General features: G+C 38.6%; 1 protein-coding gene across 2 annotated transcripts in view; it reads right to left on the bottom strand.

The window, feature by feature from the left end:
* The window catches only part of BRCA2 (BRCA2, DNA repair associated), an 86393-nt gene that overhangs the window by 32257 nt on the left and 34306 nt on the right, over positions 1-19830 (bottom strand). Inside the window, exons 10-15 of one of the 2 annotated variants that reach the window (XM_019524518.1) lie at positions 18096-18578; positions 11061-16229; positions 7635-7727; positions 2585-2654; positions 1417-1826; positions 281-471 (exon numbers count right to left, since the gene is read on the bottom strand). In XM_019524518.1, coding sequence (XP_019380063.1) covers positions 281-471; positions 1417-1826; positions 2585-2654; positions 7635-7727; positions 11061-16229; positions 18096-18578 — 6416 coding nt within the window. The remainder of the gene's footprint in view (positions 1-280; positions 472-1416; positions 1827-2584; positions 2655-7634; positions 7728-11060; positions 16230-18095; positions 18579-19830) is intronic. The other variant, XM_019524519.1, reaches the window with a different exon arrangement.

Here is a 19830-nt window from a genome sequence, read left to right as displayed (position 1 = left end):
GGGTAGACGAACACCTTGCTGGGGTCATTTGACCCCAGTACTTTTTTCTGCCATGGCAGGGGGTCGGACTCGATGATCTGCTCAGGTCCCTTCCGACCCTACTAACCATGAAACTATGAAATGACTAAAACTGAAATGTTTTCCTTTTAGAACAATGCCCTTAAAAATGTATTACTGTAATGTTTGGCTATAAAATCCAAAGGGAGACATTTTATTTAAATATATATATTAAACAAGTTGAAACGTAATATTAACATGAAATACAATACAAAAAATGTACCTGTTCTGTGGAATAAATATGAAGAGAGTTGTTTTCTACTGCAGCTTTAAGAGAGATCCTTTTTACTGTAGATGTTTTCATGATATAAAGACTGCCTGGCTGTGGTTGAATATTTTGTCTAAATTTCTTTCCAATTCTCATTTCTTGCAGATTTCTGGCCTGGTGCAGATTTGTAATCATATTGGTCAAATCTGATAAGGGGCCAGGGGGACAAAAACCAAAAACCATTCAAATCCCATTGTGATACAATCAGACTGCACAAGCAACATACTTCACAGATTTTTACAATTTGCCCCAATTTAAATTTCAAAATGTTCTTTAATAAGCATTGTTTATTGGAAACCATTAAAAATGTTTTGTCCAATAAGTACAGTCCAAATAGAATTAAACACAAACTAATTCTGAAGCCTAATTTTGTTTTCACTGATAAACAAATAATGGGGCAATGTTTAACTCTAAAGTTTTATACAGCGTCTGTTTATTTGCAACCAACAGAGCTAACTCTGCATACACTTATGCACGTTAAGTTTATGCACATCATTAGTCCTGTGGTGGAAAACTAAACTAATTTAAAGTTGTGTAAATTACTTATTATCTGGGATTTTCAGAAGAGGCTAAAAGAAGTAATATTTTACCTCCCAATGAAGATCAAGGAATCCTGACCACCTAATACTTTTATGCCTCTCTGAAATCCCAGAAGTGTTTGCATAATTGGGCCTACATCTTAAGAAATATTGGTGATGCAAACAAACATATCCATTTATAATAAATAAACTAATTATTAGTGGCCATTTCATAATGCCTCTATAATACCCTTATATTAGACAAAAACAATCAAATATTAAATAAAATCTGAATACCTGAAATGAAAATTGCACGTTTTCTAAGCATTGCTGCATGTCTAAAAATGCTAATGTACTTGAATAACTAAAAACATATCCATAAATGAAAATGCTATGAAAGTAACAGCTCAAAATCAAATCAGAGGAAAAAACAACAGTATTTCCTAACGTTTCTACATGTAGGTTTAAAAATAAAAGCAAGAATTTAACAGTAAGGTGCAAAAACTTCAGGAATGTTTTCAGACAACTAGTGCTCACAACAGATAACTGAGCAAAACTTTCCCCTAAAAATACCTGCACCGTCGTTTCCCAAATTTCTGGCTGCTGCATGCTTGGTGCAATCTCTCTCATCTGACTGATAAGCTTCACCTTCACCAGTGTTTTGTTGAACTAAGGCATCTTTTTGTTCCTTATCTACATTCATATTGCTGTTAGTCAATGAGTCCAGTGTTTTGTTGTCAAGCTTTTCATCTGCCAAATCATCCAACTTAGTTTTGAAGGGTGGAACAAAAAATTTGGCAGTTTTGCTTTGTATATCCAGATTTTTTGTTTTCTCACTTTTCTCAGCTGAGGTCTTACTAAGTGGAGTAAAACAACTTGAAATACTGCTTGAAGAAGTGTCAGATTTAGATATAAATCCTTTAAAATTTTGATCAGGTAGAGTAAAATTAGGATTCCTGACTTCTTGTCGTACCTTAGTAGCACTGTATGGATAAAAATATTTGAACAGAGGTAGTTGAGTTTATCAAAAACCTTTAATTTATCAGAAAACTTTAAATTTCGTTCTTTAATTTGTGAGTGCTTAGGGACTGCAGGCCACCCAGCCATATACCATAGGGGGCTAAATGCAGCACTGTGCTCTCCCCTCATCACATAGCTCTTCCCACCTCACTCTACATGGGCCTCCTTAAATCACATGGTCCGTGCCCCCCCACCCCCAACCAATACCATGTGGTAGCATGGTGCAGTCCAGCCTTTGCCCACCACCTCTTGGTACACTGCACTTGGCACACTGCAAAAGATCCCCAGCCATGGGATTTCACAATCCAGCTGGTCATGCTACCCCCAGGAATGGTGATAGGCAATGGAAGGTGGGAGAGGGAAGGGCAGCCTGGGTGGAATTTTTTCAATTCTGTCAACTTGAAATACTTTTCTTTTTTTCACAAATAAAAACAGATTTAATGCATTTTTTTAATTTCAGAAAAAATCAAATTTGAATTCAAATATATTGTTTCTTTTTGTATTTCTGTGGAATACTGCAGTTACTGTTTCAACAAAGGCAACAATTTAGATGTTGCCTCTATATTTTGAACTAAAATTGATTAGCTCTTTTCTTTAGAAAATGTTGTAGGAAATTACTATAGAAAAAGTAAAAAGAATCAATCTGTAGGAAAATATATTCTCTTTTTTTATCCAAAACAATTGCTTTAGAAATAAGCCCTGTATGGTATACATCTCTTACCTAAAAGGACTACAGGTTACCGGTTTTAAAGGAACATGGTATATAAACTTTCTTCTGTCTTTGATTGTACCTAAAAGTAAATACACAGAAACACAATATCACATGACTATTTATAGAGCACATTAAAATGGCACTTTTGTATGAATACAGACAACACAATACCTTTTTCTCCATTTCTATTTTGAAGGTAAATAATTGACTTTGCATTAAGTCCTCTTTGATTTTAAAGGACTGTTTAGGTTTCCTTAGCTTGCCACTTAATGAGTAAAAATAGGTTGTACTAAATTGACAAATAAGTACAAAAGTGCTATGTAAATCACCTTTGGGTACAGATCTATTTCTCATCAGCTGATTGCCACTAGAAAGATTCAATACCTGATAAATAAGCAAAGTACTAGGAGATGCATTGTGCTTATGTGCAGAGAGCAGGCAGTGAAATGCAGAAACAACAGAAATTTCAGGTACTAAATTGGTTTGCAACCTCTTTTTCTTGTTGTTCTTTTCATTTGTTCTGGCATGCTTTTCTCTGTGTACATTCTTGTGGGAGAGATTTTCAAACACTATACACTACTTTTAAAGGCTTCAGGTACTTATACTTTAAGGACTAAAACCAGGACTGTCCTACCAAAAGACAAAGGGGTATGTAAATTCTACTACTTACAAATAGTGTCTAGAAAACATGCAAATAGGCCCTGGGGGCAATGCCCTACAAATACTGATGATGAATAAATAGTAGAGGCTACTGCAGCTTGCATCCTGGTTTGATGAGCTTTGATACTGGTAACAGTCAAGGTCTCAAAAACTCTTAACATAGCTGGATGCAAGATGAAATTCGTTTTTTAATTTGTTTGTGTAAACTGTATTACTTCTCGTTCTCTCATTAAAGGAAGTAAGTTGTCTAGGAAATGCTGCAAAGACTTCCTCTTATCTCTTAGTGGATGTTATACCATCCCTTAGTGGATGTTATACCTATAAAGAATTCTACTTTTTTGATGACATGGTGTAATAGCTCAAAGAGCCTGATAACTCAAATTCATTTTTAGGCATGTAAACACCAAACTGAGTTCCCATGATGGAGGCAGTTTAGATACAGGTAGAAAGACCCTTTTAATAAGAAAGACCTTTGAGAAATCTTGCTGACTGGAAGTACAAATACTGTGGAACTTTCAGCAGGAAGGAAGAAATCCCCAAGAGATGCCAAATAAATTCTCAAAGAATTGAGGAAAAGGTTCTTACCCTGCAATCCTTTGAGGGGGAGAATACATAGGCCAGACAGAGGGCCGTGATTCTCAACCACAGTTGAGCAGCACCCTGGAGTGCTTTTCAAGGGTGCCATGAGGTGCCACACAATGTTAGCACTGTTAGGTGTGCAACTGCAATTCACAATACAAACCCAGAAATTTTAAATATAAATCCGTACTTTTAAAAACATTCTGTCGTGAGTTCTTATTATTTTGAGTAAAAAAACCCCCAAAAACAAAACCAAAGAGCTAGCAATTCCAAGGGCTGCCTCAAGTCAAATGGTTGCGAACCACTAGACTCTAGTGTATCTAGCAACAATCAATGCAGATAACAAAAATCTGACACTGATCATGCCATGATTAAGTTCTATTCCATTTAGAATTGAAAGCTTTCCTTGTAAATTCTCTTCTACTAAATGGGCTGGATTGGACAAGTGCTTACTAAAATTAGATACTACCCACTGCAAACTGGAGGGAAAAAATGTTGAGATGACCTGACCCCCCTCTCCCCCCATTCTGCACAAGAAGGGCTGCCACAAGAGGCAAGGATAGGAGGTGAGGTGGGCTGAAGGATATGCAAAACTGTGTAGTACAGCCACGCTGGAGCTATTAGTGTGAAAACTGTCTTGCTCTGTTTCAACTCATTAAGGATTCTTGGCAGTAAGAGTATTGGGGGGATGGGAAATAAGCTGATCTGACCAAATAATCACAAAACAATCTCCTAATAAGGTACAACTTACCATACCATTCAGAATGATTCTGAAACACACTGCTCTGCTTGGCTGCATGCTACAAAATTGTGCTTTCATTTTTCCACCATTCCACAGACATGCAATTCTTTGAAGGATGTATAACCAGCATGTCTAGGTTATACTTGCCTACAACAGGTTGTGCTTACTTACAACATGCACTGACTTGAAATGTATCTTGTGTGAGGGGGTTCACAGGTATAACATGCTGCACAAACTGGAAAGCAAAGGCAAGATAATACTGGATGTTAAGCAGTGTTCCCTCTAAGCCAGGGGCAGGCAATTACTTCAGGCAGAGGGCTGCTTACTGAGTTTTGGCAAGCCATCGAGGGCCACATAACAGGCAGCCAGGGGCACACAAATATTAATTTTCTAAAGTTTTAGGAGTCCCGTGGGCCAAATATAATGACCTGGTGGGCCGCATCCGGCCCTCATTTTGCTCGCCCCTGCTCTAAGCTGTATGGTGCACATGGCTGCGCAGGTCTGCTCATGCTGCGCTGCCAGGTGCGCCTGTGCAGCCACGCACACCACACAGCTTAGAGGGAATGCTGATGTCAACTCAAAGAGGATGCAGCCTGAAAGCTGTTGCAGAGTAAAAACTCTTTTCCGTTTTTAGAGTACAGAACTATTGTAATACATTTTGTGGTGCAGCTGATGTCAGAGTGATTTTTTCTGCATTTATCATCATAAGCCCTAGAACTCTGAACAGGTTTAGGATTGTATTAATTGATGAATTGTGTCAATGGAGGTACATTTTATAAACCAGTCATTTTGGTACAGGGACACTTTTATACATTTGACATGGGTATAAAAGTGCTTGTGATTATCTTTCTAAACATGCTTGATGTAGCAACTTGTGGCAATTAGGAAACTGAGAAACCTGTTTCTTGGATGAATGTCTACATGAAAATAAGCATTCTTCATGGTGAGAACTTTGAACCAGTTTCTGTGACCTAGTGAAGGGATTATGAATGATAAAAATGACCATTCTGTATCTGATACATCAGATTAGGATGTTGAATTTACTGATCCTGAGAATGGGTGTCCATCCACTTTTCTTCTTGGGAATCAGGAAGTCTTTAAAATAAAAGCCTAGTTTTTCAAGACAAGATAGTCAGTCTAGGAGCCTTGTGTCTGTCTTATTGTGAACCTCCCTGATCCTTTTTGGGGTGAAGTGAGTATATAAATCCAAGGAAGAAAGATCTTTAACTCCCACCTGTAAACGTGAGTTAGCCCTCTGAGAAACTTCTTGTAAAAGGTATCCCTGAAAAGGGACAAGTAAGGTAGATGCAACCTAAGTAGGCTTGGCAAGATTTGTTTTTTTTAAATCAGTAAACATTGATAAATGTTGATTTCACCTCATACTCACAGACTGATGAAAAATATTTTGATAATAAAAGAAAGGGGATGTAAAGAAAAAAAAAATGGCTGATCGAGTGCGTGATGACAGGGGGAAGAGTCCCACTGTGCTGACTGCAGTTTGGACTGCAACTTCTAGAAACCCCAGGGGACTAGGAACAGAAGACAACAAAGTGACAAAGCAGACAAAGAAGCTACCAGCAGACGAGTGGAGCCAGGAGTGATGGCAGCCTGTTGCTCAGCTGGTGGTAATTCTTCAGTAGTTAAGTTTGTCATTAATAAATTGTCTGTCCCCCACACCCTAATTTCATGCAATCCTTAACATTTAAGTTGATAAAAAACAAAATAAATGCTAAAAAATAAACAAACATTGATATTATCCATCAAAATTATTAAAAAATAAAAATTGAATTCTGCCAAGCCTAAACATAAAACACTGAACTGTGCATCTTATGGAAATAGTTTCCACCACCTTTTTTTGGCTGCAAAAGACTTCTGTGTTATAAAAGAATCAGTAAAAGGTACCACCCATACAAGGTAGGGAAATGAAAAGGTTGGCCTCTCTACAACACTAATATGTGGCTAAAATCAGTACCCAGATTAAAGGATAACAGGCAGAAGCAAGCCAAGTCAAGATGTAAGTTACGTTAATGTAATATGTTTCGGAGTTCTATCTTCTGCATGTTACACCAGCTCTCACATTATCAATTCAGAGCCTTAAACTGATCCATGAATTCTTTTGAACTTCTCACTGCTTCTAACTTTAAACAGCTTCATCAACATGTTACTGGCTTTAAGACTGTCATATGATTTCTTCATGTTAACAGTGTATGTTTGCGACATACTAAGTGAACTGCTACACTCCACACCAAAATGTAATCATAGATGCTTTAACGAGGATCAGTTAGTCCAAAATGCAGCAGCTTATCCCTTCATTAACATCCACTGCCAAAAACATATCACCCCAGTGCTCTGCTGCTTGGTTCAAGGTCCCCCATGGAATTGGCTCAAGTTATCAAACAGAGAACATGCAGTAGATTCCTGCAGTAAATTCAGCTGTATGTGCACAGCAAGCTCTCTCTGAGCTCAGCGCCCGGTCAGTGTGGATTCTGCAAGAACTCTGTGAGAGCAGCGAGCTCTTGAGTTCACAGGCTGGTTGTGGTGGGGGCTGGTAAGAGCTCTTCTTACCTTCATGTGGCACCAGAACCCAGGGGGTGAATGCTGCTGCTGTGCCTCCCATCCCATCCCATCCCTTCCTTTGCCTCCCTGTTGAATTCAGCGGCCACAGAAAGGAGAGGATGCCTGGGGGCAGTGCTCACCTCCTGGGGTCCAAAAAACACAGGCTCCAGCCAGACCCCATGGCCTGTGATCTTAAAGTCTCTCAGCAAGTATGTTCCTGAAAGTATGTTTTAGGTGTCAATGTTAACTCACACTTCCACATTTTTGTAGAAAGTTTTACAGTAAAAATCTGCCTATTGACAAGGTATCTTAGTAACTTTGGAGTTTGAGAATTTAAAGTGTGGAAAGGCTGGTTGGTGTGGAGAGTAATTTTGCCTTATATAGTTATTTAATAGAAAAAACATTTACAAAATCTTAATTCTACATGAGATTTTGTGCAGAAATTAAGAGCTTGATACAGAATTCTATTTGTGACATTTCATACCACAAATTACTATATAGGATATAGATTTTAAAAATTACCATCAGGAGTGCTTTTTGAAGCATTCAAAGATTTATGGGGATCCTTTGTTCTGTCAAATTCAGGTAATAGTTGCCTTTTAATTGGAGGTTCTTCTGGAACAAAACAATGGGAAGTTACTTATCAAGTACTGGAATTCAGGATGCATTATTCATATGCACATTCTACCACAAATGCAAGCTCAGAAACATTTTACTCCTAGCATTATTAATCAGGCTTCATGTATCTTGCTTCTCTTCACACTCTGTGCAGAGGGCATAAATGGTTGTACATGCTTCCTGCTTCTCGGTTTCTTTTCAGCCACAGAATCCAAGAGTGTTAGGGATTCCAAGAAGAGGGGAAGTATGAACATGTATTCACAAGCTGCCCCTTGAATTTCCCAAAAGTCTGGTGGCAGCCTATCAACAAAAAGTGGCAGGGGTTCATGAATTCTGAAATCAGGCTGAGCTAGTCTTACCTTGTTGTTGACTCTGTGAAATTGCAAATTGGTGGAGGAGTAAGATGGCTCCCCTAGCAAGTCCAGTTTATCTGGTCCATTATTCTTCAGGCTGCTACAAAACCTTCTTGTCTTCTGTTAAGCTGCTGCTATGACTATGGAAGATGGCATACAGAAATATGCTGGCACCTGGAAGGACCTGATCTAATCTCTCAACCTATTGTATGATGAATTTTCTAGATAGAGACGGCTGGTGTCTGTCATGTCATTCTGACAAGGTTCACCATTGGCTCATTGATGGGGAAGGTAATCTTGTCAGATACAGACTTGCAAAATGCACATGAGTCTGTGTGAGGATTCATTAGTCTCATCAATTGAAAACTGCAAAGCTCAAGCTGTTTGGAAGCCCCTGAAAACCTCTCTACCTGGGACGCAATAAAAAAGAATCATTTCACTGTCAGAACAGAGAGGACAGCAGACTAGCATCAAGAAACCTCTCCATTTCAGAGACTGAGTCTGGAAATTCTTTCCTTTCAAGGAATTTGACAGCCAAAGTCTGGGCATGAAAGTATAGTACTGAGACAGATTATCACAATCCCAGAAAAAGAAAACCTATTTCTTTGAATGCAGGGCCCACAACTGAAAAAGGCTGTTTTTGAAAGGGTCCCTGCAAGCACTTAACTGGAAACCAGAAAAACCTGAGGCAGCAGTATGGAGGTCACATGCTTCTCTCTAAAGACTGTTAGGTTACTCTGTGCTGAAAAAGAAGCGGCACCACAAAATACTGGAACCAGCAGATGGGTATGAAAGAAGACAGCGCTGACATGCTGGCTTTCCAATGGTTTGGTCAACAGAAAGCCAAAACAGAGCTTTGGTGCTTGCTTTTGTCTGACGTACCAAAAAGACATGCCTTAGAACCCGACACTGGTTTTAGAGTTCCCTGGGATCCAACAAGGCCAAAAGTACAAAGAAAAGGCAAATGCCTCTCTAAAGACCCCCAGGGATTTTCCCTGGAATTTTCTTTGGGCCTACACTCACTGGAAACTCCTCTGGCACCACTAAAAGGTATTCATGCCTCTGGAAGTTCTGTAACCTGCTAAATTCTGCATTGTAGGGTCTAAACTTGATTGCATAGATTTTTTCAGAAGCTACACCTGGGGTCTAACTAAGACAAGGTCCTTCTAAGACAGGGATGGGCAATTATTTTGGGCAGAGGGCCGCTTACTGAGCTTTGGCAAGCCATCAAGGGCCACATGACAGGCAGCCCAAGGCAGATTAATATTAATTTCCTAAATTTTTTGGAGGCCCTGTGGGCTGGATAGAATGGCCTGGGCTGCATCCAGCCCCTGGGCCGCGTTTTGCCAGCCCCGTTCTAAGACAAGGAAGTGAATGATTTCCAAACAGTATATTTCCCAGGGTGATGAGTAAGGATACTTAAATCTACCTGACCATTACTGCAGAAAAAAATTGCACCATAGGAAAGTTATATATTCAAATCAAGGGAAGCCATGCTGATGGTCAAGGGAGAAACCTGCTGGAAGCAGATAGGACAAATGGAGCTTCTGTAGCCATAGGAGGCTACTTGAAAGGCTAAAGGAGGCTTACATCTTACTGAAAAATAGACCAGAAAGATAGAAAACTAATTAAAAGCAAATTATGATTCAGAAACAAACAAAACAAAGCATGTTTGTTGTTTGTTTTTAAATAGGTGTAGATCAAGCATAGTCTGGAACAGACTTTAGCACTTTGATCTTGAGCAGTCTGTTGAAAAGGATGGAAAGCAACCACTGCCCTTTCTTTATGTTTTCAGTACAGAGTACAAAGAAAGATGGGATATACAAGTGTTGTAAGGGTGCCAGGGTAAAGTGCCTAACCTCAAATACTTGACAAGTATGTACATGCACCCAAAATAGTATATACATATGGATAATAAGTTAAAAGGAAAGCACAGTCTTTTAAAAGTGAATTTCCTATTAATTTCAATATAATATAACTAGCTTCTAAACTCAACATTTAAGCAGTTGTGCCAAAACAAAATTAGCAACTTTACAGATTACAAACACCAATGAAGATGTCCTTTTCAGCTAATAGCGCTGGTTTCCCAGCAGCAGTCTCTGCTCCCATGATCGTTGGGGTGTCTGCTGTCAGGAGGCAGCTTTGCTGTTGCCACTACAAGGGCAGTAGCTGTCCCCACTGTAGCAGAACCCCTCTTTACCACTGTGACGGTGGCAGCAGGATGCCCAAACAGATAAGCAGAGCTCACCACAGAGGAACTATAGCCTCAGTTCCCAGCAGATTGTAAAGGAGCCAGTCACTCTCCCTCCCTTCGCTCCTTGGGAAACCATTCTTACTGACACCACAAAGCAATTTTCAGATGACAGGACCCAACCTCTAGATTACCTGAAATCAGTTTAAACCAAAAAAAAGTAAGATGTTCTAAGCCAGAGGTACTCAACCTATGACTTGTGGGCCACGTTGATCCTGCTGGTCAACCCTATGTTCTGGCCCACAAAGTAGCCCCATACAACCCACCTGGCTCGTGGAACAGGACTGGTTTTGTACCACCACTCTAAATCAGTGGTGCTTAAGCTTTTGGCCTTGCAGGCCAGATGAGTGACAAGAGTCCAGTCTGCAGACTGAATTGAGCCCCTAATGCCAGGACTGGGCCCCTCGCACCTGGCAGAGCCCTCTCCTGCCAGGACTGGCCCATGGGGCCTGGTGCTGCCCCCATTCTTGCCTGCACTCTGGATTGTGCAGCCTATCCAACATGCAGGGCCTAGGCTCCCCACAAGTCCAGGAAACTGTTAGCAGGGAAGCAGGCCACTACTCCACTGCCAAATTCCCAGAACCACTAAGGAGCTCTGTGGTCCACATAACAGCACTGCAAGCCAGATCTGGCCTGCAAGCCAGGGGTTGAGCACGCCTGCTCTAAGCTATTCCATAATGTGAAATTAAATAAACTTTAACAGAGTTTAATAAGCCACAGACTTACCAACTGAGATTTGCTCTGCCATGCGTCTCTTCCCCATTCTCATGTTTAATTGAAAGTTTTTATCCATCTTTCTACATGCCAAAAGGGACTTTTTGGTACTATTTTGTAGTTCATAATCAGTGAGGTCACAGTCTTCCATTAAAGCCTTGGCACTTTCCACCACTTCTGTTTCCAAATAGTTTTCTGGAATCTGGGAGCATGTAAGATAAACACCCTGCTTTGGTTTAGTAAGAGTACTGCACAAAACTACTTTACTATTTTTTCCCATCCTTTGATGCTCATTTTTTGAAGAGCAGGACTCCTTTAGCATAAAGGCATTTTTTAATAGTGTTAAGTGCTTGTCCTCCTCACTGTGGGGTGAGCCCAAAGGTTTATTGCAAATGTTTTCTAAAGGCTTTGTTTCATGAGAGATTCCTGGTAAGTCAGTTTCTTTATTGCAAGTTTCCTGAATTCTTGAATTCTTGATTTCAACTCCTGCTTTAGCCATACCAACATAATTAACTGAAGTTTTAATAGCTGAACCAGAACCTTGCATTGAATTAATGTGATCTGCATAGCAACATTTGGTGCTGGCAATATTATCAAAATCTCTTAGGATTCCTGTAACTTTATGAAAAGCATTTTCAGAGACTAGCACCTTCTTTCCACTTGCTGTGCTGAATCCAAATGGAGGACTCAGAATGAGTTCCGGATTTGGAGGGTTTTTTCCTTGTGATTTTACTAACTCCGTGTTCACAAGTACTGAAGCACTTGCAGTTCCACCCTTCCCTATTTTTTCCCCAACTGAAGATACTTTATAGCCACATTTCATATCCAAAATGCTCTGTTGCTCATCTAATGAATTATTTTCCATTTCAAAAAAAAGCTGTCTAGCTTTCTTTAATGAATCTTCTGATAATTGTACATGTTTACCACTTGCTGTGCTAAAAAAACCTAGATTACCTGCAGGAAAGTCTCCAGGATGATTTAGCTTTTTAGGAGATTTATATATACCAGAAAATTTATTTTTCATTTGAAAGGACAGTGACTGAGAACTTGGCTCAGATCCAAGATCTGCAGATGCATTTCTCTTCTGGTATAGTGTTTGTTTATCTTTATGATTGTTCTTATTTGCATTAGGGAAATGGATTGTAGATACATTATCCATCTCAGTCTTCTCTACATTTACTGAATTATTAAAAGTGGGGCAGTTGGTGTTTTCAAAGGTCTTCAAGCAATCTGTTGTAACATCAACTTGATTAATTTCCAATTTAGTCTTAATATTCTGTTTTGCAGGGTTATCAGGATTTTCTGGAAACAGCTGTCTGACTCTCTTCAGTGCATCCTCAGAAACAGTGACTGTTTTACCTTTTGCTGTACTGAAAACAAATGGTCCATCCTTCAGTGGCTTTGAAACAGAACTTTCTACTTTTGTTGCTGAAATTTTCAGAGTATTTTCAGCACCCAGAAGTTTTAAATCATTTTTTGGATTTATCCAACTTTTATTATGAAATGTATCTTTGAAACTAATAAAATTGTTTTTGTCTGAAGAAAGACTTGTCAGTGGCTGTTCTCGACAAGTATTAGGTATATTTTCCGAGACGCAGTTTATAATATGGCACATATCATTTGAATTTTCACAGTCAGCCCCCTTTGTATGGCATTTAACAAAAGAGCTATCTGAAAAGTTGCCCAAACTTTTATAAAAGCAATCATGGCATTTATTTTTATCATCCTTAACTGTTAAAATACTCTGTGCATTTTCGTGTACAGGATTTTCTATGGAAGTGTGGGAAACTTGCGTTACATGCGTATCTGTAGTCTGGTCAGTACTAGAAACAAGCAATGTATGTTTTGAGGCATCACTTTTTCTTGACGAGTTTTCCAGCTCTCTCTCTCCAAAAGACTCTGTCTCCAACAAAGAAACTTTACTTACAACATTTTTTCCACTTTCAGTATAAAATTCTGAATCTAAATTTCCAAAGTCCACAGCAATAGGTCTTTTTGAATAAAAAGCTTCTGCATATTTTTCAGGTTCATTGGCCAAGTTAGCCAACACATTGCTCTCTAATGAAAGATTTTCCCTAACTGTTTTTTCAGTTGAACTACTTTGTACTATAAGTTTAAATGCATCTTTTCCAGGTTTTTTAGAAACAGGGTTATCTGTAAGATCAAGCTTTTCTTCAATACATTTAGCAGTGTTTTCCATAAACAATTCACAATCTCCTACAAATGTTTTGTTACCTTTCTTTTCATTTAAAGACTGAATCTCAGGGTCCTCAAAATTGCCATTGTGTTCATTCTCAAAGAATATATTTTCTTCTGCAAAAAACAGTTTTGCTTCAGCCAAAGATTCATCAGCAGTTGTAATTTTCTTGTCACTTGCAGTATGGAAACCAGTAACACTGTTCTGCATTGTATCTTTGATTTTAAAGTCTCTGTCTTGTCGGATGTTAATTTGATAATGGTCAAAGCACATTTTGGTTTCATCTTGGTTCATGTTAGTACTTTTTTGGACAGAAATTGTATCTGTGCCTTCTTTGCTAATACTATTTGTCATTTGCCTATTGAGGATTGAAAAAACATTATTCAATTCTTTTTCTGCATATGGTTCAGGAAGCAAATGTGGGGCTTCATCCAACAGTGCCTCAGAAACTGATATATTAGTTACAGTTTGAAAATTTTGTGATAAACATTTATGACCTGAACTTATTTTTTGTTCTTTTGTATTATGATCCAGTTGTTCAATTTCATCCAAAATATTTAAAGTAAACATCTCTTCAGTTTTAGCTGCTTCTCCGAAACATGTTAGATCTGACAAACCTTCTTGAGAATTAGACTTAACCTGAGTGTCACCCTGGTTTGGTAGCTGTTGTAAGATTTTCAGACTCTGAGCATGGCTTTCACTAGATGGTAGACTATTTCCCATTTCAAGAACAGAATATTGTGCATTATCTTTTAGGTTATTAACTTCAGTACTCCCAATAATATGGATATTTTCACCATCATTTTTTGGTTTATTTTCCATGTGTTTTTGATTATTTTGAGATGTCTGCTCAGAAGCCACCTGTGTATCTTTTAAACTTGTTGCACAGCAGTTGCCCTCTTCTGTTGGGCATCTAGAAACATTCCAATTAGAAGACATGCATTTATTTGAACATCTACTTTTTGTATTTATTTCAGTGAATTTCAGCATTTCGCTACCATCATCCAGGTCACTGAACAACTTTGTAGCTCTCGTCAAAGCCTTGTTAGAAATATGTATTTTTTTGCCTCCAGCTGAACAAAAGCCTTCTAAATTAGAAAATGTTTCTTGCACAGGAATGGAGAAAATCGGTATACAATGCATCCTATTTTCATTTGCATGTAAATTAGAAGCAACCTCTTCACAGTTATATTTCTGGAGATTAAAATTGTCTTCTTTTTTATTGCCCACCATTTTAGACTCTGTGTCTGCACACTTACTCAAAAAATTGTCACTTATTTTAACTTCAGTTTCAAAATCATCAACAGAATCAGAATTTTTACACACACCAGAAATATTCTTTGAGTTAATCATTTCACTGGTACCTACACTTACAGATAATTCAGATGCATTATTCTGTGTTACACTGTTTCGAAACTGTGTAAATTCAAACTGGCTACCTGTTTCTTCTAGTATGTTAGAAAGTTCAGTGATTTCAGCTTCTTGGCTTGCTGTCAAAGTTCGGTTTTGTTCAGGTAACTGTTGCTGATTTTCAGGCAAGTTTTGAAAAGATGAATGCATGCTTTTAAATAAAATACAATGTGGATTATTAAATTCAGCCAAACCTGCTTGTGAATCAGAACTAGAGGAAGAATTAGTGTCCAATTTATTTTCCAAGACTGAAGAAATCTTACTTTTGCTTGCAACTTTATTTGAAATGCTTTTTATTCCATCTGTGGACAAGTCTTTAAGACACTCATCCTCAATATCTTTGAACAGCATTTTGCTTCTTGTTATGCTATTTTCAGAGAGTTTGATCTGCTTATTGGAAGCAGTTCGGAAGCCATCAAACCTCTGTTTTAAACTGTGTGCACTAAAGCTTGCATGTCCTAGCCATTTCTCTCTGTTTTCAGAATTTTCTTTGGCTTTTTTGTTGAAACATAAAGATGTTATTGAATTTATATTGTTATCTGATGCAGTACATTTTAAAGGAAATTCAACTGCCTTCATTATATGATGTTTATCTTCTGCATTAGGCTCTGGTCCTTTCTTTGATAGAAGCACAAGTCTTGCTTTTTGAGCCTTAGTTGAAACAGACTCTTGTGCACTAAAAGCTGGTACATCTTGCAGCAGTGGCAACGTAGATTTCTCAGAAATTACCTCTGGTAAAGAACTAAGATCTGTGAGATCCAACACTTTATTGCCACTTTCTACGCCTACTATGTTTTTGTTAGCAGCTGTCTGAAACTTATTTTCATCATTTTCAGCAGACTCGGTTTCTTGATTATCAGCTGTAACTTTTAAAAACAAACCTCCATCCGTTTTGTTCCCTCCCTTTAGCACAGTGCTAGAATTCTTATATGACTGTATTTTCAATGGTGAATTAATTATTCCTTTACATTCATGTATTGGCAACTTGTTAGTAGCATCATTTACTTTTGTTGATGTACTTCTATTGCAATGTATACTATTGCTGTTATTTTTGTCAAGGTTGATTTCACTCAAGCTATTGCTGCAGTTACAGTTTGTCACAGAAACTGGTTCTAACTCAAATTCAATCAAGTGATCATTATCACTAGAAGTCTGTCTACACTGTGGTCCCTGTTGAGGTGCTACAGTAACATTCAGATTAATATTGGTATTTCCATCTACCACATCTTTTTTAGGGGACGGTATAGTCCTACCAAAGTCCATTTTGGAATACTTCGTTGTGAAGAAGCATGCTGTGACTAAAACTTTATGCTTTATACTTGGAACAGCATTAGTATTTGAAGCATCCACTAAATAGTCTCTCCAAGTACTGGCCATATCTGATGTAACAGGTCGATGCTCCTCTCTCTTATTTTTTACTACATCCTTCAACTCGTGATGCACCAGTCCATTATTGAAAGAACTAGTAGAGGAGTTATTTGCAACATCTGTTTTGGTGGCATACTTGCTTGACACAGACTTTTCCTCAGTCTCTGACAGTAAACATTTTCCCTCAGCAGAGAGAACTGGAAGCTCTATAAAAAAAAAATAGGAAATATTGTAAATTAATCTGACACGTCAATCAACAGAAGTAACACAGCAATTCTCACTTTTTCAAAAAAGTGGCAGCTAAACAAATAAGTCCTTTCACAAAATTATGGCTCTAAAGCTGTTAGTACTTAAGTACCTACTTATCTTTACTACCATGAATGGCTTATTGATTTAAAGTGTGTAAATGTTCACAGGACTGTGGCCTTATATGACTCAATTATGGTCTGATAACTGACCAGTGAATCTGATATGATCTGAATAACAAATCAATTGTTTTTATTAAATTGAATTAGAGGAGGTGGTGTCCATCTTTCGATGGATGAACATTCATGTTCAGTAGTATATACTTCACACAAGAAAGGATCCTTGATTTTTGAGTTTGATGTAATAATTCTTGTAAAATGCACAGCTTTTGAAAATAAATTATAAAGTACACTATCAGAGTAGATATATACTTTAGCAAATTTTTAAAAAAGGTTTAATGCTCCTGAAAGAGGCAATGGAAATTAAAGGTTCCCTCTATAATAATACTTTTTAGTCAGTCTTGACTTTGAAAAAAACATCCTCCAAAATTTGAAGGTGCTGAATATTCTGCATGTCCATTCGATCCTCTTTAATACCAAGAAGATGACAATAATGACTAGAAATTAGTCCAATACATTTCACATAGGCTAACCAGACTGTTTAACATTTCTGTCATTATTACCATCAGTGGGCTAACTCCAGATGTTATTACCAGTTCTGTGAGCTACAGTTCTCCTTCCAAACTATAATGATTCCTCTGAAGTGCATGTAAAACAAAAAGTATGTTCTATAAAATAAGCGTCACTAAAACAGGACTTCTCAACCTGTGGGTCGTGACCCAAAAGTGGATCACAAGAATATATGAATGGGTCATGAACAAATTTTAAAAATGGATTAACAAGCTTGAAAAAATGGAGACAAATGTGGGAAACCATAGCTTTTCCCTTCCAGACTGGCAGGGTTCCAGCCTGCAAGGGACTGCTTGCCCCCTCCTCCCCCCCACTTGCCTCACACACTGGGTCAGAACAGGCCATTGATGTTTACAAATGGGATCTAGTACAAAAAAGGTTGAGGACCCCTGTACTAAAAAGACATACCTTGATCATCCTTGCTGACTGCGACTGAACCTTTAAGGGTATGCGATACAAATTCTGAATGGGATAATGCAGAATGAATAAGAGATTCGGTGTTTAAGTCTTTCTGGATTTTTCCTTCTTTGTACAATACTGTCTCATTCAATGTATAAAGAAATTTTTTTGATCTCTTTTTCAGGCTAGGTAACACATTTATGCTTTTCAGGCCTGATCTTTTAGAGCTGTCATCATTGCTTGTTGACCATGTTAGGCTATCGTGAATATTTGAAGTTGAAACATTATACAGAAGAGGGTGAGAGGCAGCATCAGTTATTGAAAATTGAGAAATTTCTTTTAAATGTTTGGGAAAGCAGTTGTCATGAATTACAGAACATTCTGCAAAATTTGCAGTTTCCACGAAGGTTCTACAGTCAAAGCAGCTCACTTTGGAAACTGTTTCAGCTGCACATCCTTTCACTAAATTGAGATCCTGAACACTTGTAGAGGCAGAGCACCTTGGAGAGATTGCAGAAATTGAATTGTTTTCATACATTTTTATTTCATCATCAATGTTTTCTGAAAAATTGATATTCAACCATTTTTGTCCTTCCATTGCGTTTAGTAAAGTGGTTTCTAAAGTACTAAAGTTAGTACTTGTGTCCAAAGAATGTGCTAATTTGTCTTGTGAATTTTTCTTGTTACATAAATTAACTTGTGAGCAAATATCAGATGAGGACTTCCTTTCCAACTCAACTGAATCAAGACCTGATAAATCCAGCTGAGACCATTCAGAGGTTAAGGAAGATGGCACATGTAAATTTGTAAATTTCTGATTCTCAGAAGGCATCTGCATTCTACTATTTGATGTGTCAGCTGCAAACAGCTTACATCTAGGGAAATCCAATTCTCTTTCACACTTCCTTAAGCGAACATCTCTAAAGTTCCCTGTCACTCCATCGGTTTCTTGAAGTTCAGCAGCTTTCATTTTATCAAGATGCTTTTTCTTAGAACGAAGGTCTGTTTTCACTTTCTGTAGATTTCCAGGTTTGCTACTAGTAAGACGTACACAAAGAACATCCTCCTCTCCATTTGGCATATCTTCTGTTGCTTCACATTTCTCTCCATCTTTCAGTGCATTAAATGCCAATGAGTTTACAGCTGCCTTATCTGGAATATGAGATGGATCCTGGAAGCCGCTTGTTTCACCAAATGAGCCATCTAACATCTTCTCTAACTCTGTAAATAGTTAAAAAATGAACAGATTATAGAAGGCAGTAGTTTAAGAAACGTTACTATTGCACAATCCACAAATTGTAGCCATGGACAGCAGCAAAAAGGGAGGGGGAGCACTGCTGCTCAAAAACAGCACAGCAGGTCTTACACTGTAACTGTTACTTGTACATGATCCTGTGTTGAAACAAGTGAGCTAAAATACCCCAACTTAACCCTGCTTCACTCAGGGTCAAAAAAGTAGGAGCAATTTTGCTAGACTGGTGCACTTATGGACTGAAGTAGCGCTACACCTCCCCTCTGAAATGACTCCAAGTATACATTTGTCCTTATGCTGTTTCCACAGAACCACTTTGGGATGCCCCAAAGAAGGCTGTCTGCATCAGCATTCTTCTTCAGTGGTTCAACTATGTTGCTATGGAGGGGAGAGGTGAATATGGATATGTTCAGCTATATTTTGCCTGCTGTAGTGATCAGCAAATTTTGGAAATGAAAACCCTGGCTTCTTCAAATCAGCAGAGGGGAAAGTGCCAATATCCCTGGAAAAGAAAACTGAGTAGGAAACTACAAATTAAATCTCTATTTTTTTCTCTATTGAAGTTATAACACATAAGGGACAATGAAGATCCTAAGAATAGTCAAAATTTTACTTTTTCTCCCTCTTTGGGTCTACTGTTTGTAGTTCACAGAGCATAATTTTAAAAAAGAAATACAGTATAGCCTCATAAATCCAGATATCAAATATCCAGAATTCTCAAAAATCCAGCACTTTTTAAAACTGCACTAAATTGGGGAGTAGTGGTGGCTGGTCCCAGAGCAGTGGAGGGGGAAGTTTGCTTGCGGTGGCTGCTGCTGCCATGTTCTTCCCCATGTGCAGCCACTGCTCCAGGACCGGCTGCTGCACACCCTGGCTCCAGGACCAGCCACCGCTCCGGTTTCAAAAATCCGAAGTTTTCAAATTTCTGGCAGGTACTTGGTGCATGGGCGACTGGTGCCTCCTGATACTTGGGGGGCGGGGGGAGGGAATCACTGACTGGGGGAGGGTTCCCCCCAGTGGCTGATTGCCACTGCCGGCAAACCCAGACATGCCACTAGTGTTTCTCTTGGCACCCCCACAATCTCGGGAGGGGCACCAATTGTTGTCCCCCACTCCCTGGCTGGTGAGGGCCAATCTCGGGGGGAGAGGTGTCCCTCCATGCATCACCTATGAAAGGAGCTGTGAATGGTAATCTAGCGATTTGTAAATGGGAGATGTGCT

Source organism: Gavialis gangeticus, unplaced genomic scaffold (assembly GCF_001723915.1).
Source record: "Gavialis gangeticus isolate Ggan-Ray unplaced genomic scaffold, GavGan_comp1, whole genome shotgun sequence".
NCBI lineage: Eukaryota > Metazoa > Chordata > Crocodylia > Gavialidae > Gavialis > Gavialis gangeticus.
The sequence above is the reverse complement of the archived record's forward strand: the minus strand, read 5'-3'. Positions and strand labels throughout refer to the sequence as shown.